Below are 24,000 nucleotides of genomic sequence, written 5' to 3'. Positions count from 1 at the left end.
TACATCAATAGTGATGAAGAGCCTAGAAAAAATTGTTTTGAGACAGATTCTAAATGATGTGCAATGTAATATCGACCCTTTACAGTTTGCCTATAGGAATAAGCGTAGTACAGATGACGCACTTCTGTATATGCTTCATAATATCTATCGCCATCTGGATAAGCCCAAACGATATGCCCGGGTTCTCTTTATAGATTTCTCCTCTGCCTTTAATACCATCAGGCCTCACATTATGATGGAGAGGCTGGGGCAGTTAGGGGTAAATCCTAATATAATCAGGTGGGTTGAGTCCTTTCTGACGGAGAGAACACAGTGTGTCAGGGTAAATGAAGTTGTGTCTTCTCAGATTATGACCAACACAGGATCCCCACAAGGCAGTGTCCTCTCACCAGTATTGTTCACTCTTTACACCAACGAGTGTAGAAGTAATACATCTGAGCATCTCACAATAAAATTTGCAGATGATACTGCAATAGTGGGGTTAATACAGAACTGTGATGAGACCAATTATAGGGCCTGGGTGAATTCATTCACAGACTGGTGCAGGTCCAGCTGTCTTCTTCTAAACATAAACAAAACAAAGGAAATTATAATAGATTATAGAACTGGGAGCCAGCCACACCAGTGCTTGGTTATAGATGGAGAGGATGTGGCTATTGTTGCAGAGCACAAGTACTTAGGCACAATAATAGATCATAAGTTGCAGTGGAATAGTAATACCGACACCATCTATAAAAAGGGGCTGCAGAGACTGTACTTTATGCGGAGACTGAGTGTGCTGTTACTTATGTCTAGCCGTGTTTCCTTTCCGCCTCCTTCTGGACATTTAAGGTACTGCACTTTGTGTTTTATAGTTTAGTTTCGGTTTCCCTCAGTGAATGTAGTCGAGTACAACGTGCACGCAGTTTCAATCGGCTATTGATTCCATCGTTTAAACCTCGGAAATATATGTCTGTAAGTGCTTTTTTTTACTAGTTAGGGATTTAAAATGTTTAAGGATAATTAGATCGAGATTATTTCTATATTTTTGTTATAAGCTCACTTGATTCGTGTTATTGGTAACATGTTATGTTTGAGTGTACTGACATGCTAGTTTCTCTTCTATTTGTATATAATCTCATTTAAATATTACTTCTCTGTCTATATTACTTAAAATTATGTAAAAGTAACTATGTACAAAATCGAACTGTAATGTTAAGCTGGATGTGTATGTAGATGTGAACATAATGTTCATTCATATTTCTTTTCTTGTTCATAGTTTTACAGAAAGAATATTGAGAAGTGAACCATCAGTAAAGTCACTAAAGTTATAAACACTGCTTTCTGGAGTTCCTTTTCTTCAAGTTGTACGCTATCTGTTAAACCTTTGCTCAGCTACGCATTGGCCAGAACAGAATAGTAAAAAGACATGGATCACAGCGGGTGAAGACAGCGGAACTACATAGCCATTGTATCATTGTATGCACAACTCTTCAGAAGCAAGGAAAGTATGGAGTCACACAGTGATGAGAAAGACAAATCCGAAGCTTTTGAGATTAGATCACGACTTTCTAGCTGCAAGTCATCTCAAAGATCGAGCCGGTCATCAGCAAGTGTGGCAGCAACTCGGGCTCGAGCTAAAGCGGAAGCAGCTCGAGCTAAAGCATCTTATGCAGAAAAGGAAGCAGCTATGATGAGGAAAAAAGCAGAAGTAGAAGCAGATCTATTCGTGCTACAATCTCAAAAAGAAGCAACAGCAGCGTCCGCTGAAGCAGCAATTTATGAGGCAGCAGCTGACATAGAGGATGGAAATATAGACGAATTGGACCATGAGACAAACTTAGTTTGCACTCAGCGTACTAAAGAGTATATTCAGAAACATACAATGGAACAGCATCAGTTTCCTGAAACTCCAATTCTACAGCCATCAATGAGAAGCGCTAAACCTCTTCACTGTGAAGCTACAGTAACACCTCCACATGTATATCCATCGTATGAAATGGAGGAGTTAAAAATAAAACATGAGACAATGGATAACCAGACAGCCGAAGATCATGGTCATGGTTCTGCCTTTCAAGCTTCTCCTGTTCCCAGCTTTAGAGCTCCCATGGTTAACCTGCCATACACATCTGATTTAGCTAATTACATGGTAAGAAAAGAGATGGTGAGTTCTGGTCTTGTGAAGTTCGATGATCAACCTGAGAACTACTGGGCCTGGAAATCCTCTTTTCAAGATGTCACAAAGGACCTCGGATTAACAGCCAGAGAAGAGCTCGACCTTCTCACAAAATGGCTCGGCCCAGAGTCATCCATGCAAGCAAAACGGATCAGATCGGTGCATGCACACTATCCTATAGCAGGTGTCAGCATGCTTTGGCAGCGATTGGAAGAGTGTTACGGGAGCCCAGAAGTAATTGAGAATGCGCTGTTGAGAAAACTGGAGGAGTTTCCAAACATTTCTAACAGAGATGGGCAAAGACTCAGGGAGCTTGGAGACATGCTTATGGAATTGGAATCTGCTAAGGCAGGTGGACATTTACCAGGTTTAGCAATTCTTGACACTGCGAGGGGAGTCAATCCTATCATTGAGAAGCTTCCTTTCAATTTGCAGGAAAGATGGATCACTCATGGAGCTAAGTATAAAGAGGATCATCATGTCTCTTTTCCACCATTTGGCTTTTTTGTGCGGTTCATTAGCGACCAAGCGAGAATAAGAAATGATCCAAGTTTTTTGTTATCTATGCAGAGTCGTCTTAAACAGGAGAAGTTTTCACGGGTCAGCAACAAAATACCTGTGTCAGTAAGGAAAACTGAGGTGCTAGACACAGTTTCAAAAAACAGAACCAACCACTCCCCAGAACAAAAGATTTTGGACCCTAGTAAGCAATGTCCAATTCACAATAAGCCGCATCCGTTGTCAAAGTGCCGTGGGTTTAGAGGAAAGACCCTGGATGAAAGGAAAACTTACCTCAAAGAACAGTCTATCTGCTTCAGATGTTGCGGTTCCACAAAACACATAGCCAAAGAATGTGGGGCAGCTGTTAAATGTAGAGAGTGTAACAGTGATCGCCATGTCTCTGCATTGCACCCAGGGCCTGCTCCATGGGCAGAGGAAGCTTCAGTAACAGAACGAGAGCAGGGTGGGGAGTCTGAAGGAGATATATCATCTGATGTTACTTCCAAGTGCACGGAAATATGTGGCAAAGCTCCCAGACCTAGATCATGCTCGAAAATCTGTCTGGTTGACGTTTATCCATTTAACTGTCCTAAAAGGGCTAAGAGGATGTATGCGGTTCTGGACGACCAGAGTAACCGGTCTCTAGCAAGGTCTGACTTTTTTGAGTTGTTTGGGATCAATGGAGGCTCTTTCCCCTATACTCTTCGTACATGTGCTGGTTCATCAAAGACAATGGGAAGGAAAGCAGACAATTTCATTGTTTGTTCACTTGATGGGAAAACGCAGGTGCCACTTCCCACTCTCTTAGAATGCAATATGTTGCCCGAAGATCGAGATGAAATTCCAACACCAGAAATAGCACAATACTTCCCTCATCTCAAGTCAATGGTAGACAAAATACCACCTTATGATGCAAAAGCTCCCATTCTTCTCCTTTTAGGAAGGGACATCCTAAATGTGCACAAGGTTCGGGAACAGTATAATGGACCAGGTAACACGCCATATGCTCAGCGCCTTGACTTAGGCTGGGTCATTGTGGGAGAAGTGTGTATGGGAGGAGTACACAAGTCCGAGACTGCAAACGTTTTCAGGACAAACATACTGCAAAATGGACGTACCTCTTTTTTCTCACCTTGTCCTAAAGGAATTCAGGTCAAAGAACAGTTTGGCACTCCGAATAATCTCTACCAGTCAGATCACCTGGGTGACAAGGTCTTTCAGAGGACCCCTGATGATAATAAACCTTCCCTGTCTTTTGAAGATGAGATCTTCCTTGATGTTATGAACAGAGAAATGTACATGGATGAGTCGAACCACTGGGTAGCTCCTTTGCCGTTCCGTTTACCCAAAAGCCCACTGCCGAACAACCGGGACCAAGCTATGAAGCGCCTTAACGCCCTGCAACGCACCTTACAAAAGAAACCTGAGATGGCTGAGCACTTTGTGGAGTTCATGCAAAACATGTTCATCAACAAACATGCCGAACTAGCTCCCCCACTGAAGCCTGATGAAGAATGCTGGTATTTGCCGATATTTGGGGTGTACCACCCTATGAAACCTGGGAAGATTAGGGTCGTCTTTGACTCTAGTGCACCATGTGAAGGCATCTCTTTGAATACCACACTTCTTAGTGGACCGGATCTAAACAACAAGCTACTCGGGGTCCTGATGCGTTTTCGTAAGGAGCAGATTGCAGTAACAGCTGATGTAGAACAAATGTTCTACTGCTTCAAGGTCAGAGAAGATCATCAAAACTATTTGAGGTTCTTGTGGTTCAGAGATAACGATCTGTCCAAAGAAATTACAGAGTACCGAATGACAGTTCATGTTTTTGGGAACAGTCCATCTCCAGCTGTGGCAATCTTTGGAATGAGACGAGCAGCTGAGTTTGGAGAAGAGGAGCATGGTAGAGAAGCCAAACAGTTTGTCCATCAAAACTTTTATGTGGACGATGGCCTGATTTCAGTATCCAGTGCAGCTGAAGCCATTTGTCTCCTGAGAAACACTAAAAATATGTTGGCTGAGTCAAACATCAAGCTCCACAAGATTTCGTCAAATAGTCATCAAGTCATGGAAGCATTCCCTCCATCCGAAAGAGCAAATGACCTGAAGGATCTCGATTTGAATGTCGATCCTCTACCTCTCCAAAGAAGCTTAGGGTTGAGTTGGAACTTAGAGACTGACTGTTTCACTTTTCAAGTATCTACAGAGGTGAAACCATTTACGCGACGGGGCATACTTTCAACAGTTAACAGTCTCTATGATCCTTTAGGACTTGTTGCCCCTGTTACCATGCAGGGTAAAGCCTTGGTAAGAGAGCTATCATCAGAGCAGATTGACTGGGACACACCGCTCCCAGCTGATAAAGAGGTGAAATGGAATGCATGGACAGAGTCTTTAACCGATCTCAAAGAAGTTCAGATTCGCAGACCCTATGTACCAGTCTCTATGTCCTACACTTCCAAGAGAGAGGTAATCATTTTTGCTGATGCTTCCACTTTGGCCATAGCAGCTGTTGCTTACCTTAGGGTTGTAACTACAGAAGGTCAATGTCACATTGGGTTTGTAATGGCCAAATCAAAGTTGGCTCCATACCCCGCTCACACAGTGCCACGTCTAGAGCTGTGTGCAGCAGTTCTTGCTGTGGAGATGGCAGAACTGATTAAACAAGAGCTAGATCTGGATTTAACTGCAGTAGAATTCTACACTGACAGCAGAATTGTTTTAGGATACATTTATAACACATCTCGACGGTTCTACATGTATGTGGCTAACAGAGTGGCGAAAATCAGATGTTTCACAAAGCCAGAACAGTGGCATCACGTTGATTCAGGTCAGAACCCAGCAGACCTTGGTACCAGATTCATTCCAGCAGCTGTCCTACCTCACACTAACTGGCTCTCTGGTCCAGAATTTCTCCATCAGGCTAATCTTGGAGGCACACCTGAAAATGAAGCGTTTGAGCTTGTAAAGCCAGAGGAGGATAAGGAGATTCGCTCTCAGGTGCTAACCTTGGTCACTACCATGACAGAACTATCTCTAGGATCACACAGATTTGAGCGCTTTTCAGAGTGGAGATCCCTTGTAAGAAGCATAGCTATGCTTTTCCATGTGGCAAAATCATTTTCTCGAGAAGGAAATACAGGGGATTGCAAAGGCTGGCATTGGTGCAAAAAGGGTCTTCAGACTGAGCGTACACAAGCAAAAACCTTCATCATTAAATGTGTGCAGCAAGAGCACTATAAAGATGAACTCAAGAGCTTGGAGAAAGGTGAGGAAATCTCACAGCAAAGTGCTCTGAAGAACCTATCTCCCTTTGTAGACAGCGAAGGATTGATTCGAGTGGGAGGTCGCTTACAACCAGCAGAAATGTCTGAACAGGAAAAGCACCCACTAATTGTTCCAGCGAGTCAACATGTATCTACATTGTTGGTCAGACACTACCATGACCAAGTGGCACATCAAGGACGTCATCTAACTGCCGGTGCACTACGTTCAGCAGGGCTCTGGATTGTAAAAGGAACAAAGCTGATCAATCATGTGATCCATCAGTGCGTTATCTGTAGGAAGTTAAGAGGAAAATTTGAAGAACAGAAAATGTCAGATTTACCTTTGGACAGAGTGAAAGTGGATCCTCCATTTACTCATGTGGGCCTAGATGTTTTTGGGCCATGGAATATAGTATCCCGCCGCACTAGAGGGGGCAGTGCTGAGAGCAAAAGATGGGTCGTCATTTTCTCTTGCTTAAGTACCAGGGCTGTCCACCTGGAAGTCATCGAGTCCATGTCAACCTCAAGTTTCATTAACGCCCTCAGGCGGTTCTTGGCAGTTCGAGGACCAGTCAAACACTTCAGATCTGACAGAGGGACTAATTTCATCGGAGCCTGTCGAGAACTGAACATCAAGACCGATGATCCAGAACTAAAGGGTTACTTACAGGAGCATGGTTGTGTATGGACATTTAATGCTCCCCACTCTTCCCACATGGGAGGAGCTTGGGAAAGAATGATCAACATAGCAAGACGCATTCTGGATGCATTGCTGCTAAGAAACGGTCTTTCCCGTCTTACCCATGAGGTTTTGACTACTCTCATGTCAGAGGTCATGGCAATAATGAATGCTAGACCTTTACTTCCTATTTCCTCTGATCCTGACTCACTGGAAGTTCTGTCCCCAGCAATGCTTCTCACCCAAAAGGCTAGCACTATACCAGCACCTCTTGGGGACTTTAATGTGAAGGACCTCTACAAGAAAGAATGGAGACAGGTTCAGTGTTTGGCAGATGCTTTCTGGAAGGCTTGGAGGAGAGACTATCTTGCAACATTGCAAGTACGGAGGAAATGGACTGAGAAAAGGCGAGATCTTGAAGAAGGTGATGTTGTCTTGCTTAAGGACTCAAATGTGAAACGAAATGAGTGGCCGATTGGACTCATCGTGAAAACCATACGCAGTAGTGACGATAAAGTGAGGAAGGTGGAGGTAAAGATAATTAAAGAAGAATCTGCAAAGGTTTATTTAAGGCCTGTCTCAGAGCTAATCCTACTCCTGCCGGGGAAGGCATAAGAAGATAAATAGTGGTATAATAATTTATTATACCAGGCGGGGAGTGTGCTGTTACTTATGTCTAGCCGTGTTTCCTTTCCGCCTCCTTCTGGACATTTAAGGTACTGCACTTTGTGTTTTATAGTTTAGTTTCGGTTTCCCTCAGTGAATGTAGTCGAGTACAACGTGCACGCAGTTTCAATCGGCTATTGATTCCATCGTTTAAACCTCGGAAATATATGTCTGTAAGTGCTTTTTTTTACTAGTTAGGGATTTAAAATGTTTAAGGATAATTAGATCGAGATTATTTCTATATTTTTGTTATAAGCTCACTTGATTCGTGTTATTGGTAACATGTTATGTTTGAGTGTACTGACATGCTAGTTTCTCTTCTATTTGTATATAATCTCATTTAAATATTACTTCTCTGTCTATATTACTTAAAATTATGTAAAAGTAACTATGTACAAAATCGAACTGTAATGTTAAGCTGGATGTGTATGTAGATGTGAACATAATGTTCATTCATATTTCTTTTCTTGTTCATAGTTTTACAGAAAGAATATTGAGAAGTGAACCATCAGTAAAGTCACTAAAGTTATAAACACTGCTTTCTGGAGTTCCTTTTCTTCAAGTTGTACGCTATCTGTTAAACCTTTGCTCAGCTACGCATTGGCCAGAACAGAATAGTAAAAAGACATGGATCACAGCGGGTGAAGACAGCGGAACTACATAGCCATTGTATCATTGTATGCACAACTCTTCAGAAGCAAGGAAAGTATGGAGTCACACAGTGATGAGAAAGACAAATCCGAAGCTTTTGAGATTAGATCACGACTTTCTAGCTGCAAGTCATCTCAAAGATCGAGCCGGTCATCAGCAAGTGTGGCAGCAACTCGGGCTCGAGCTAAAGCGGAAGCAGCTCGAGCTAAAGCATCTTATGCAGAAAAGGAAGCAGCTATGATGAGGAAAAAAGCAGAAGTAGAAGCAGATCTATTCGTGCTACAATCTCAAAAAGAAGCAACAGCAGCGTCCGCTGAAGCAGCAATTTATGAGGCAGCAGCTGACATAGAGGATGGAAATATAGACGAATTGGACCATGAGACAAACTTAGTTTGCACTCAGCGTACTAAAGAGTATATTCAGAAACATACAATGGAACAGCATCAGTTTCCTGAAACTCCAATTCTACAGCCATCAATGAGAAGCGCTAAACCTCTTCACTGTGAAGCTACAGTAACACCTCCACATGTATATCCATCGTATGAAATGGAGGAGTTAAAAATAAAACATGAGACAATGGATAACCAGACAGCCGAAGATCATGGTCATGGTTCTGCCTTTCAAGCTTCTCCTGTTCCCAGCTTTAGAGCTCCCATGGTTAACCTGCCATACACATCTGATTTAGCTAATTACATGGTAAGAAAAGAGATGGTGAGTTCTGGTCTTGTGAAGTTCGATGATCAACCTGAGAACTACTGGGCCTGGAAATCCTCTTTTCAAGATGTCACAAAGGACCTCGGATTAACAGCCAGAGAAGAGCTCGACCTTCTCACAAAATGGCTCGGCCCAGAGTCATCCATGCAAGCAAAACGGATCAGATCGGTGCATGCACACTATCCTATAGCAGGTGTCAGCATGCTTTGGCAGCGATTGGAAGAGTGTTACGGGAGCCCAGAAGTAATTGAGAATGCGCTGTTGAGAAAACTGGAGGAGTTTCCAAACATTTCTAACAGAGATGGGCAAAGACTCAGGGAGCTTGGAGACATGCTTATGGAATTGGAATCTGCTAAGGCAGGTGGACATTTACCAGGTTTAGCAATTCTTGACACTGCGAGGGGAGTCAATCCTATCATTGAGAAGCTTCCTTTCAATTTGCAGGAAAGATGGATCACTCATGGAGCTAAGTATAAAGAGGATCATCATGTCTCTTTTCCACCATTTGGCTTTTTTGTGCGGTTCATTAGCGACCAAGCGAGAATAAGAAATGATCCAAGTTTTTTGTTATCTATGCAGAGTCGTCTTAAACAGGAGAAGTTTTCACGGGTCAGCAACAAAATACCTGTGTCAGTAAGGAAAACTGAGGTGCTAGACACAGTTTCAAAAAACAGAACCAACCACTCCCCAGAACAAAAGATTTTGGACCCTAGTAAGCAATGTCCAATTCACAATAAGCCGCATCCGTTGTCAAAGTGCCGTGGGTTTAGAGGAAAGACCCTGGATGAAAGGAAAACTTACCTCAAAGAACAGTCTATCTGCTTCAGATGTTGCGGTTCCACAAAACACATAGCCAAAGAATGTGGGGCAGCTGTTAAATGTAGAGAGTGTAACAGTGATCGCCATGTCTCTGCATTGCACCCAGGGCCTGCTCCATGGGCAGAGGAAGCTTCAGTAACAGAACGAGAGCAGGGTGGGGAGTCTGAAGGAGATATATCATCTGATGTTACTTCCAAGTGCACGGAAATATGTGGCAAAGCTCCCAGACCTAGATCATGCTCGAAAATCTGTCTGGTTGACGTTTATCCATTTAACTGTCCTAAAAGGGCTAAGAGGATGTATGCGGTTCTGGACGACCAGAGTAACCGGTCTCTAGCAAGGTCTGACTTTTTTGAGTTGTTTGGGATCAATGGAGGCTCTTTCCCCTATACTCTTCGTACATGTGCTGGTTCATCAAAGACAATGGGAAGGAAAGCAGACAATTTCATTGTTTGTTCACTTGATGGGAAAACGCAGGTGCCACTTCCCACTCTCTTAGAATGCAATATGTTGCCCGAAGATCGAGATGAAATTCCAACACCAGAAATAGCACAATACTTCCCTCATCTCAAGTCAATGGTAGACAAAATACCACCTTATGATGCAAAAGCTCCCATTCTTCTCCTTTTAGGAAGGGACATCCTAAATGTGCACAAGGTTCGGGAACAGTATAATGGACCAGGTAACACGCCATATGCTCAGCGCCTTGACTTAGGCTGGGTCATTGTGGGAGAAGTGTGTATGGGAGGAGTACACAAGTCCGAGACTGCAAACGTTTTCAGGACAAACATACTGCAAAATGGACGTACCTCTTTTTTCTCACCTTGTCCTAAAGGAATTCAGGTCAAAGAACAGTTTGGCACTCCGAATAATCTCTACCAGTCAGATCACCTGGGTGACAAGGTCTTTCAGAGGACCCCTGATGATAATAAACCTTCCCTGTCTTTTGAAGATGAGATCTTCCTTGATGTTATGAACAGAGAAATGTACATGGATGAGTCGAACCACTGGGTAGCTCCTTTGCCGTTCCGTTTACCCAAAAGCCCACTGCCGAACAACCGGGACCAAGCTATGAAGCGCCTTAACGCCCTGCAACGCACCTTACAAAAGAAACCTGAGATGGCTGAGCACTTTGTGGAGTTCATGCAAAACATGTTCATCAACAAACATGCCGAACTAGCTCCCCCACTGAAGCCTGATGAAGAATGCTGGTATTTGCCGATATTTGGGGTGTACCACCCTATGAAACCTGGGAAGATTAGGGTCGTCTTTGACTCTAGTGCACCATGTGAAGGCATCTCTTTGAATACCACACTTCTTAGTGGACCGGATCTAAACAACAAGCTACTCGGGGTCCTGATGCGTTTTCGTAAGGAGCAGATTGCAGTAACAGCTGATGTAGAACAAATGTTCTACTGCTTCAAGGTCAGAGAAGATCATCAAAACTATTTGAGGTTCTTGTGGTTCAGAGATAACGATCTGTCCAAAGAAATTACAGAGTACCGAATGACAGTTCATGTTTTTGGGAACAGTCCATCTCCAGCTGTGGCAATCTTTGGAATGAGACGAGCAGCTGAGTTTGGAGAAGAGGAGCATGGTAGAGAAGCCAAACAGTTTGTCCATCAAAACTTTTATGTGGACGATGGCCTGATTTCAGTATCCAGTGCAGCTGAAGCCATTTGTCTCCTGAGAAACACTAAAAATATGTTGGCTGAGTCAAACATCAAGCTCCACAAGATTTCGTCAAATAGTCATCAAGTCATGGAAGCATTCCCTCCATCCGAAAGAGCAAATGACCTGAAGGATCTCGATTTGAATGTCGATCCTCTACCTCTCCAAAGAAGCTTAGGGTTGAGTTGGAACTTAGAGACTGACTGTTTCACTTTTCAAGTATCTACAGAGGTGAAACCATTTACGCGACGGGGCATACTTTCAACAGTTAACAGTCTCTATGATCCTTTAGGACTTGTTGCCCCTGTTACCATGCAGGGTAAAGCCTTGGTAAGAGAGCTATCATCAGAGCAGATTGACTGGGACACACCGCTCCCAGCTGATAAAGAGGTGAAATGGAATGCATGGACAGAGTCTTTAACCGATCTCAAAGAAGTTCAGATTCGCAGACCCTATGTACCAGTCTCTATGTCCTACACTTCCAAGAGAGAGGTAATCATTTTTGCTGATGCTTCCACTTTGGCCATAGCAGCTGTTGCTTACCTTAGGGTTGTAACTACAGAAGGTCAATGTCACATTGGGTTTGTAATGGCCAAATCAAAGTTGGCTCCATACCCCGCTCACACAGTGCCACGTCTAGAGCTGTGTGCAGCAGTTCTTGCTGTGGAGATGGCAGAACTGATTAAACAAGAGCTAGATCTGGATTTAACTGCAGTAGAATTCTACACTGACAGCAGAATTGTTTTAGGATACATTTATAACACATCTCGACGGTTCTACATGTATGTGGCTAACAGAGTGGCGAAAATCAGATGTTTCACAAAGCCAGAACAGTGGCATCACGTTGATTCAGGTCAGAACCCAGCAGACCTTGGTACCAGATTCATTCCAGCAGCTGTCCTACCTCACACTAACTGGCTCTCTGGTCCAGAATTTCTCCATCAGGCTAATCTTGGAGGCACACCTGAAAATGAAGCGTTTGAGCTTGTAAAGCCAGAGGAGGATAAGGAGATTCGCTCTCAGGTGCTAACCTTGGTCACTACCATGACAGAACTATCTCTAGGATCACACAGATTTGAGCGCTTTTCAGAGTGGAGATCCCTTGTAAGAAGCATAGCTATGCTTGTCCATGTGGCAAAATCATTTTCTCGAGAAGGAAATACAGGGGATTGCAAAGGCTGGCATTGGTGCAAAAAGGGTCTTCAGACTGAGCGTACACAAGCAAAAACCTTCATCATTAAATGTGTGCAGCAAGAGCACTATAAAGATGAACTCAAGAGCTTGGAGAAAGGTGAGGAAATCTCACAGCAAAGTGCTCTGAAGAACCTATCTCCCTTTGTAGACAGCGAAGGATTGATTCGAGTGGGAGGTCGCTTACAACCAGCAGAAATGTCTGAACAGGAAAAGCACCCACTAATTGTTCCAGCGAGTCAACATGTATCTACATTGTTGGTCAGACACTACCATGACCAAGTGGCACATCAAGGACGTCATCTAACTGCCGGTGCACTACGTTCAGCAGGGCTCTGGATTGTAAAAGGAACAAAGCTGATCAATCATGTGATCCATCAGTGCGTTATCTGTAGGAAGTTAAGAGGAAAATTTGAAGAACAGAAAATGTCAGATTTACCTTTGGACAGAGTGAAAGTGGATCCTCCATTTACTCATGTGGGCCTAGATGTTTTTGGGCCATGGAATATAGTATCCCGCCGCACTAGAGGGGGCAGTGCTGAGAGCAAAAGATGGGTCGTCATTTTCTCTTGCTTAAGTACCAGGGCTGTCCACCTGGAAGTCATCGAGTCCATGTCAACCTCAAGTTTCATTAACGCCCTCAGGCGGTTCTTGGCAGTTCGAGGACCAGTCAAACACTTCAGATCTGACAGAGGGACTAATTTCATCGGAGCCTGTCGAGAACTGAACATCAAGACCGATGATCCAGAACTAAAGGGTTACTTACAGGAGCATGGTTGTGTATGGACATTTAATGCTCCCCACTCTTCCCACATGGGAGGAGCTTGGGAAAGAATGATCAACATAGCAAGACGCATTCTGGATGCATTGCTGCTAAGAAACGGTCTTTCCCGTCTTACCCATGAGGTTTTGACTACTCTCATGTCAGAGGTCATGGCAATAATGAATGCTAGACCTTTACTTCCTATTTCCTCTGATCCTGACTCACTGGAAGTTCTGTCCCCAGCAATGCTTCTCACCCAAAAGGCTAGCACTATACCAGCACCTCTTGGGGACTTTAATGTGAAGGACCTCTACAAGAAAGAATGGAGACAGGTTCAGTGTTTGGCAGATGCTTTCTGGAAGGCTTGGAGGAGAGACTATCTTGCAACATTGCAAGTACGGAGGAAATGGACTGAGAAAAGGCGAGATCTTGAAGAAGGTGATGTTGTCTTGCTTAAGGACTCAAATGTGAAACGAAATGAGTGGCCGATTGGACTCATCGTGAAAACCATACGCAGTAGTGACGATAAAGTGAGGAAGGTGGAGGTAAAGATAATTAAAGAAGAATCTGCAAAGGTTTATTTAAGGCCTGTCTCAGAGCTAATCCTACTCCTGCCGGGGAAGGCATAAGAAGATAAATAGTGGTATAATAATTTATTATACCAGGCGGGGAGTGTGCTGTTACTTATGTCTAGCCGTGTTTCCTTTCCGCCTCCTTCTGGACATTTAAGGTACTGCACTTTGTGTTTTATAGTTTAGTTTCGGTTTCCCTCAGTGAATGTAGTCGAGTACAACGTGCACGCAGTTTCAATCGGCTATTGATTCCATCGTTTAAACCTCGGAAATATATGTCTGTAAGTGCTTTTTTTTACTAGTTAGGGATTTAAAATGTTTAAGGATAATTAGATCGAGATTATTTCTATATTTTTGTTATAAGCTCACTTGATTCGTGTTATTGGTAACATGTTATGTTTGAGTGTACTGACATGCTAGTTTCTCTTCTATTTGTATATAATCTCATTTAAATATTACTTCTCTGTCTATATTACTTAAAATTATGTAAAAGTAACTATGTACAAAATCGAACTGTAATGTTAAGCTGGATGTGTATGTAGATGTGAACATAATGTTCATTCATATTTCTTTTCTTGTTCATAGTTTTACAGAAAGAATATTGAGAAGTGAACCATCAGTAAAGTCACTAAAGTTATAAACACTGCTTTCTGGAGTTCCTTTTCTTCAAGTTGTACGCTATCTGTTAAACCTTTGCTCAGCTACGCATTGGCCAGAACAGAATAGTAAAAAGACATGGATCACAGCGGGTGAAGACAGCGGAACTACATAGCCATTGTATCATTGTATGCACAACTCTTCAGAAGCAAGGAAAGTATGGAGTCACACAGTGATGAGAAAGACAAATCCGAAGCTTTTGAGATTAGATCACGACTTTCTAGCTGCAAGTCATCTCAAAGATCGAGCCGGTCATCAGCAAGTGTGGCAGCAACTCGGGCTCGAGCTAAAGCGGAAGCAGCTCGAGCTAAAGCATCTTATGCAGAAAAGGAAGCAGCTATGATGAGGAAAAAAGCAGAAGTAGAAGCAGATCTATTCGTGCTACAATCTCAAAAAGAAGCAACAGCAGCGTCCGCTGAAGCAGCAATTTATGAGGCAGCAGCTGACATAGAGGATGGAAATATAGACGAATTGGACCATGAGACAAACTTAGTTTGCACTCAGCGTACTAAAGAGTATATTCAGAAACATACAATGGAACAGCATCAGTTTCCTGAAACTCCAATTCTACAGCCATCAATGAGAAGCGCTAAACCTCTTCACTGTGAAGCTACAGTAACACCTCCACATGTATATCCATCGTATGAAATGGAGGAGTTAAAAATAAAACATGAGACAATGGATAACCAGACAGCCGAAGATCATGGTCATGGTTCTGCCTTTCAAGCTTCTCCTGTTCCCAGCTTTAGAGCTCCCATGGTTAACCTGCCATACACATCTGATTTAGCTAATTACATGGTAAGAAAAGAGATGGTGAGTTCTGGTCTTGTGAAGTTCGATGATCAACCTGAGAACTACTGGGCCTGGAAATCCTCTTTTCAAGATGTCACAAAGGACCTCGGATTAACAGCCAGAGAAGAGCTCGACCTTCTCACAAAATGGCTCGGCCCAGAGTCATCCATGCAAGCAAAACGGATCAGATCGGTGCATGCACACTATCCTATAGCAGGTGTCAGCATGCTTTGGCAGCGATTGGAAGAGTGTTACGGGAGCCCAGAAGTAATTGAGAATGCGCTGTTGAGAAAACTGGAGGAGTTTCCAAACATTTCTAACAGAGATGGGCAAAGACTCAGGGAGCTTGGAGACATGCTTATGGAATTGGAATCTGCTAAGGCAGGTGGACATTTACCAGGTTTAGCAATTCTTGACACTGCGAGGGGAGTCAATCCTATCATTGAGAAGCTTCCTTTCAATTTGCAGGAAAGATGGATCACTCATGGAGCTAAGTATAAAGAGGATCATCATGTCTCTTTTCCACCATTTGGCTTTTTTGTGCGGTTCATTAGCGACCAAGCGAGAATAAGAAATGATCCAAGTTTTTTGTTATCTATGCAGAGTCGTCTTAAACAGGAGAAGTTTTCACGGGTCAGCAACAAAATACCTGTGTCAGTAAGGAAAACTGAGGTGCTAGACACAGTTTCAAAAAACAGAACCAACCACTCCCCAGAACAAAAGATTTTGGACCCTAGTAAGCAATGTCCAATTCACAATAAGCCGCATCCGTTGTCAAAGTGCCGTGGGTTTAGAGGAAAGACCCTGGATGAAAGGAAAACTTACCTCAAAGAACAGTCTATCTGCTTCAGATGTTGCGGTTCCACAAAACACATAGCCAAAGAATGTGGGGCAGCTGTTAAATGTAGAGAGTGTAACAGTGATCGCCATGTCTCTGCATTGCACCCAGGGCCTGCTCCATGGGCAGAGGAAGCTTCAGTAACAGAACGAGAGCAGGGTGGGGAGTCTGAAGGAGATATATCATCTGATGTTACTTCCAAGTGCACGGAAATATGTGGCAAAGCTCCCAGACCTAGATCATGCTCGAAAATCTGTCTGGTTGACGTTTATCCATTTAACTGTCCTAAAAGGGCTAAGAGGATGTATGCGGTTCTGGACGACCAGAGTAACCGGTCTCTAGCAAGGTCTGACTTTTTTGAGTTGTTTGGGATCAATGGAGGCTCTTTCCCCTATACTCTTCGTACATGTGCTGGTTCATCAAAGACAATGGGAAGGAAAGCAGACAATTTCATTGTTTGTTCACTTGATGGGAAAACGCAGGTGCCACTTCCCACTCTCTTAGAATGCAATATGTTGCCCGAAGATCGAGATGAAATTCCAACACCAGAAATAGCACAATACTTCCCTCATCTCAAGTCAATGGTAGACAAAATACCACCTTATGATGCAAAAGCTCCCATTCTTCTCCTTTTAGGAAGGGACATCCTAAATGTGCACAAGGTTCGGGAACAGTATAATGGACCAGGTAACACGCCATATGCTCAGCGCCTTGACTTAGGCTGGGTCATTGTGGGAGAAGTGTGTATGGGAGGAGTACACAAGTCCGAGACTGCAAACGTTTTCAGGACAAACATACTGCAAAATGGACGTACCTCTTTTTTCTCACCTTGTCCTAAAGGAATTCAGGTCAAAGAACAGTTTGGCACTCCGAATAATCTCTACCAGTCAGATCACCTGGGTGACAAGGTCTTTCAGAGGACCCCTGATGATAATAAACCTTCCCTGTCTTTTGAAGATGAGATCTTCCTTGATGTTATGAACAGAGAAATGTACATGGATGAGTCGAACCACTGGGTAGCTCCTTTGCCGTTCCGTTTACCCAAAAGCCCACTGCCGAACAACCGGGACCAAGCTATGAAGCGCCTTAACGCCCTGCAACGCACCTTACAAAAGAAACCTGAGATGGCTGAGCACTTTGTGGAGTTCATGCAAAACATGTTCATCAACAAACATGCCGAACTAGCTCCCCCACTGAAGCCTGATGAAGAATGCTGGTATTTGCCGATATTTGGGGTGTACCACCCTATGAAACCTGGGAAGATTAGGGTCGTCTTTGACTCTAGTGCACCATGTGAAGGCATCTCTTTGAATACCACACTTCTTAGTGGACCGGATCTAAACAACAAGCTACTCGGGGTCCTGATGCGTTTTCGTAAGGAGCAGATTGCAGTAACAGCTGATGTAGAACAAATGTTCTACTGCTTCAAGGTCAGAGAAGATCATCAAAACTATTTGAGGTTCTTGTGGTTCAGAGATAACGATCTGTCCAAAGAAATTACAGAGTACCGAATGACAGTTCATGTTTTTGGGAACAGTCCATCTCCAGCTGTGGCAATCTTTGGAATGAGACGAGCAGCTGAGTTTGGAGAAGAGGAGCATGGTAGAGAAGCCAAACAGTTTGTCCATCAAAACTTTTATGTGGACGATGGCCTGATTTCAGTATCCAGTGCAGCTGAAGCCATTTGTCTCCTGAGAAACACTAAAAATATGTTGGCTGAGTCAAACATCAAGCTCCACAAGATTTCGTCAAATAGTCATCAAGTCATGGAAGCATTCCCTCCATCCGAAAGAGCAAATGACCTGAAGGATCTCGATTTGAATGTCGATCCTCTACCTCTCCAAAGAAGCTTAGGGTTGAGTTGGAACTTAGAGACTGACTGTTTCACTTTTCAAGTATCTACAGAGGTGAAACCATTTACGCGACGGGGCATACTTTCAACAGTTAACAGTCTCTATGATCCTTTAGGACTTGTTGCCCCTGTTACCATGCAGGGTAAAGCCTTGGTAAGAGAGCTATCATCAGAGCAGATTGACTGGGACACACCGCTCCCAGCTGATAAAGAGGTGAAATGGAATGCATGGACAGAGTCTTTAACCGATCTCAAAGAAGTTCAGATTCGCAGACCCTATGTACCAGTCTCTATGTCCTACACTTCCAAGAGAGAGGTAATCATTTTTGCTGATGCTTCCACTTTGGCCATAGCAGCTGTTGCTTACCTTAGGGTTGTAACTACAGAAGGTCAATGTCACATTGGGTTTGTAATGGCCAAATCAAAGTTGGCTCCATACCCCGCTCACACAGTGCCACGTCTAGAGCTGTGTGCAGCAGTTCTTGCTGTGGAGATGGCAGAACTGATTAAACAAGAGCTAGATCTGGATTTAACTGCAGTAGAATTCTACACTGACAGCAGAATTGTTTTAGGATACATTTATAACACATCTCGACGGTTCTACATGTATGTGGCTAACAGAGTGGCGAAAATCAGATGTTTCACAAAGCCAGAACAGTGGCATCACGTTGATTCAGGTCAGAACCCAGCAGACCTTGGTACCAGATTCATTCCAGCAGCTGTCCTACCTCACACTAACTGGCTCTCTGGTCCAGAATTTCTCCATCAGGCTAATCTTGGAGGCACACCTGAAAATGAAGCGTTTGAGCTTGTAAAGCCAGAGGAGGATAAGGAGATTCGCTCTCAGGTGCTAACCTTGGTCACTACCATGACAGAACTATCTCTAGGATCACACAGATTTGAGCGCTTTTCAGAGTGGAGATCCCTTGTAAGAAGCATAGCTATGCTTTTCCATGTGGCAAAATCATTTTCTCGAGAAGGAAATACAGGGGATTGCAAAGGCTGGCATTGGTGCAAAAAGGGTCTTCAGACTGAGCGTACACAAGCAAAAACCTTCATCATTAAATGTGTGCAGCAAGAGCACTATAAAGATGAACTCAAGAGCTTGGAGAAAGGTGAGGAAATCTCACAGCAAAGTGCTCTGAAGAACCTATCTCCCTTTGTAGACAGCGAAGGATTGATTCGAGTGGGAGGTCGCTTACAACCAGCAGAAATGTCTGAACAGGAAAAGCACCCACTAATTGTTCCAGCGAGTCAACATGTATCTACATTGTTGGTCAGACACTACCATGACCAAGTGGCACATCAAGGACGTCATCTAACTGCCGGTGCACTACGTTCAGCAGGGCTCTGGATTGTAAAAGGAACAAAGCTGATCAATCATGTGATCCATCAGTGCGTTATCTGTAGGAAGTTAAGAGGAAAATTTGAAGAACAGAAAATGTCAGATTTACCTTTGGACAGAGTGAAAGTGGATCCTCCATTTACTCATGTGGGCCTAGATGTTTTTGGGCCATGGAATATAGTATCCCGCCGCACTAGAGGGGGCAGTGCTGAGAGCAAAAGATGGGTCGTCATTTTCTCTTGCTTAAGTACCAGGGCTGTCCACCTGGAAGTCATCGAGTCCATGTCAACCTCAAGTTTCATTAACGCCCTCAGGCGGTTCTTGGCAGTTCGAGGACCAGTCAAACACTTCAGATCTGACAGAGGGACTAATTTCATCGGAGCCTGTCGAGAACTGAACATCAAGACCGATGATCCAGAACTAAAGGGTTACTTACAGGAGCATGGTTGTGTATGGACATTTAATGCTCCCCACTCTTCCCACATGGGAGGAGCTTGGGAAAGAATGATCAACATAGCAAGACGCATTCTGGATGCATTGCTGCTAAGAAACGGTCTTTCCCGTCTTACCCATGAGGTTTTGACTACTCTCATGTCAGAGGTCATGGCAATAATGAATGCTAGACCTTTACTTCCTATTTCCTCTGATCCTGACTCACTGGAAGTTCTGTCCCCAGCAATGCTTCTCACCCAAAAGGCTAGCACTATACCAGCACCTCTTGGGGACTTTAATGTGAAGGACCTCTACAAGAAAGAATGGAGACAGGTTCAGTGTTTGGCAGATGCTTTCTGGAAGGCTTGGAGGAGAGACTATCTTGCAACATTGCAAGTACGGAGGAAATGGACTGAGAAAAGGCGAGATCTTGAAGAAGGTGATGTTGTCTTGCTTAAGGACTCAAATGTGAAACGAAATGAGTGGCCGATTGGACTCATCGTGAAAACCATACGCAGTAGTGACGATAAAGTGAGGAAGGTGGAGGTAAAGATAATTAAAGAAGAATCTGCAAAGGTTTATTTAAGGCCTGTCTCAGAGCTAATCCTACTCCTGCCGGGGAAGGCATAAGAAGATAAATAGTGGTATAATAATTTATTATACCAGGCGGGGAGTGTGCTGTTACTTATGTCTAGCCGTGTTTCCTTTCCGCCTCCTTCTGGACATTTAAGGTACTGCACTTTGTGTTTTATAGTTTAGTTTCGGTTTCCCTCAGTGAATGTAGTCGAGTACAACGTGCACGCAGTTTCAATCGGCTATTGATTCCATCGTTTAAACCTCGGAAATATATGTCTGTAAGTGCTTTTTTTTACTAGTTAGGGATTTAAAATGTTTAAGGATAATTAGATCGAGATTATTTCTATATTTTTGTTATAAGCTCACTTGATTCGTGTTATTGGTAACATGTTATGTTTGAGTGTACTGACATGCTAGTTTCTCTTCTATTTGTATATAATCTCATTTAAATATTACTTCTCTGTCTATATTACTTAAAATTATGTAAAAGTAACTATGTACAAAATCGAACTGTAATGTTAAGCTGGATGTGTATGTAGATGTGAACATAATGTTCATTCATATTTCTTTTCTTGTTCATAGTTTTACAGAAAGAATATTGAGAAGTGAACCATCAGTAAAGTCACTAAAGTTATAAACACTGCTTTCTGGAGTTCCTTTTCTTCAAGTTGTACGCTATCTGTTAAACCTTTGCTCAGCTACGCATTGGCCAGAACAGAATAGTAAAAAGACATGGATCACAGCGGGTGAAGACAGCGGAACTACATAGCCATTGTATCATTGTATGCACAACTCTTCAGAAGCAAGGAAAGTATGGAGTCACACAGTGATGAGAAAGACAAATCCGAAGCTTTTGAGATTAGATCACGACTTTCTAGCTGCAAGTCATCTCAAAGATCGAGCCGGTCATCAGCAAGTGTGGCAGCAACTCGGGCTCGAGCTAAAGCGGAAGCAGCTCGAGCTAAAGCATCTTATGCAGAAAAGGAAGCAGCTATGATGAGGAAAAAAGCAGAAGTAGAAGCAGATCTATTCGTGCTACAATCTCAAAAAGAAGCAACAGCAGCGTCCGCTGAAGCAGCAATTTATGAGGCAGCAGCTGACATAGAGGATGGAAATATAGACGAATTGGACCATGAGACAAACTTAGTTTGCACTCAGCGTACTAAAGAGTATATTCAGAAACATACAATGGAACAGCATCAGTTTCCTGAAACTCCAATTCTACAGCCATCAATGAGAAGCGCTAAACCTCTTCACTGTGAAGCTACAGTAACACCTCCACATGTATATCCATCGTATGAAATGGAGGAGTTAAAAATAAAACATGAGACAATGGATAACCAGACAGCCGAAGATCATGGTCATGGTTCTGCCTTTCAAGCTTCTCCTGTTCCCAGCTTTAGAGCTCCCATGGTTAACCTGCCATACACATCTGATTTAGCTAATTACATGGTAAGAAAAGAGATGGTGAGTTCTGGTCTTGTGAAGTTCGATGATCAACCTGAGAACTACTGGGCCTGGAAATCCTCTTTTCAAGATGTCACAAAGGACCTCGGATTAACAGCCAGAGAAGAGCTCGACCTTCTCACAAAATGGCTCGGCCCAGAGTCATCCATGCAAGCAAAACGGATCAGATCGGTGCATGCACACTATCCTATAGCAGGTGTCAGCATGCTTTGGCAGCGATTGGAAGAGTGTTACGGGAGCCCAGAAGTAATTGAGAATGCGCTGTTGAGAAAACTGGAGGAGTTTCCAAACATTTCTAACAGAGATGGGCAAAGACTCAGGGAGCTTGGAGACATGCTTATGGAATTGGAATCTGCTAAGGCAGGTGGACATTTACCAGGTTTAGCAATTCTTGACACTGCGAGGGGAGTCAATCCTATCATTGAGAAGCTTCCTTTCAATTTGCAGGAAAGATGGATCACTCATGGAGCTAAGTATAAAGAGGATCATCATGTCTCTTTTCCACCATTTGGCTTTTTTGTGCGGTTCATTAGCGACCAAGCGAGAATAAGAAATGATCCAAGTTTTTTGTTATCTATGCAGAGTCGTCTTAAACAGGAGAAGTTTTCACGGGTCAGCAACAAAATACCTGTGTCAGTAAGGAAAACTGAGGTGCTAGACACAGTTTCAAAAAACAGAACCAACCACTCCCCAGAACAAAAGATTTTGGACCCTAGTAAGCAATGTCCAATTCACAATAAGCCGCATCCGTTGTCAAAGTGCCGTGGGTTTAGAGGAAAGACCCTGGATGAAAGGAAAACTTACCTCAAAGAACAGTCTATCTGCTTCAGATGTTGCGGTTCCACAAAACACATAGCCAAAGAATGTGGGGCAGCTGTTAAATGTAGAGAGTGTAACAGTGATCGCCATGTCTCTGCATTGCACCCAGGGCCTGCTCCATGGGCAGAGGAAGCTTCAGTAACAGAACGAGAGCAGGGTGGGGAGTCTGAAGGAGATATATCATCTGATGTTACTTCCAAGTGCACGGAAATATGTGGCAAAGCTCCCAGACCTAGATCATGCTCGAAAATCTGTCTGGTTGACGTTTATCCATTTAACTGTCCTAAAAGGGCTAAGAGGATGTATGCGGTTCTGGACGACCAGAGTAACCGGTCTCTAGCAAGGTCTGACTTTTTTGAGTTGTTTGGGATCAATGGAGGCTCTTTCCCCTATACTCTTCGTACATGTGCTGGTTCATCAAAGACAATGGGAAGGAAAGCAGACAATTTCATTGTTTGTTCACTTGATGGGAAAACGCAGGTGCCACTTCCCACTCTCTTAGAATGCAATATGTTGCCCGAAGATCGAGATGAAATTCCAACACCAGAAATAGCACAATACTTCCCTCATCTCAAGTCAATGGTAGACAAAATACCACCTTATGATGCAAAAGCTCCCATTCTTCTCCTTTTAGGAAGGGACATCCTAAATGTGCACAAGGTTCGGGAACAGTATAATGGACCAGGTAACACGCCATATGCTCAGCGCCTTGACTTAGGCTGGGTCATTGTGGGAGAAGTGTGTATGGGAGGAGTACACAAGTCCGAGACTGCAAACGTTTTCAGGACAAACATACTGCAAAATGGACGTACCTCTTTTTTCTCACCTTGTCCTAAAGGAATTCAGGTCAAAGAACAGTTTGGCACTCCGAATAATCTCTACCAGTCAGATCACCTGGGTGACAAGGTCTTTCAGAGGACCCCTGATGATAATAAACCTTCCCTGTCTTTTGAAGATGAGATCTTCCTTGATGTTATGAACAGAGAAATGTACATGGATGAGTCGAACCACTGGGTAGCTCCTTTGCCGTTCCGTTTACCCAAAAGCCCACTGCCGAACAACCGGGACCAAGCTATGAAGCGCCTTAACGCCCTGCAACGCACCTTACAAAAGAAACCTGAGATGGCTGAGCACTTTGTGGAGTTCATGCAAAACATGTTCATCAACAAACATGCCGAACTAGCTCCCCCACTGAAGCCTGATGAAGAATGCTGGTATTTGCCGATATTTGGGGTGTACCACCCTATGAAACCTGGGAAGATTAGGGTCGTCTTTGACTCTAGTGCACCATGTGAAGGCATCTCTTTGAATACCACACTTCTTAGTGGACCGGATCTAAACAACAAGCTACTCGGGGTCCTGATGCGTTTTCGTAAGGAGCAGATTGCAGTAACAGCTGATGTAGAACAAATGTTCTACTGCTTCAAGGTCAGAGAAGATCATCAAAACTATTTGAGGTTCTTGTGGTTCAGAGATAACGATCTGTCCAAAGAAATTACAGAGTACCGAATGACAGTTCATGTTTTTGGGAACAGTCCATCTCCAGCTGTGGCAATCTTTGGAATGAGACG

General features: G+C 43.4%; 1 protein-coding gene across 1 annotated transcript; it reads left to right on the top strand.

Moving 5' to 3' along the window:
• The first annotated feature begins 774 nt into the window (after window positions 1–774).
• On the top strand, window positions 775–7,219 carry LOC148998460 (uncharacterized). Its single transcript, XM_089116441.1, has 2 exons — window positions 775–954; window positions 1,259–7,219. Exon 2 carries the CDS (start codon window positions 1,490–1,492, stop codon window positions 7,217–7,219), a length of 5,730 nt encoding a protein of 1,909 aa, XP_088972567.1. The 5' UTR covers window positions 775–954; window positions 1,259–1,489.
• Window positions 7,220–24,000: the final 16,781 nt, after the last annotated feature.

The sequence above is a fragment of the Pimephales promelas genome, chromosome 1 (genome assembly GCF_988280905.1).
Source record: "Pimephales promelas chromosome 1, fPimPro1.hap1.1, whole genome shotgun sequence".
NCBI classification, from domain to species: Eukaryota; Metazoa; Chordata; class Actinopteri; order Cypriniformes; family Leuciscidae; genus Pimephales; species Pimephales promelas.
The sequence above is the reverse complement of the archived record's forward strand: the minus strand, read 5'-3'. Positions and strand labels throughout refer to the sequence as shown.

What these genes read in the sequence shown, in the direction of transcription:
- LOC148998460 (XM_089116441.1), top strand. Translation starts at nt 1,490, where the DNA reads ATGGAGTCACACAGTGATGAGAAAGACAAATCCGAAGCTTTTGAGATT.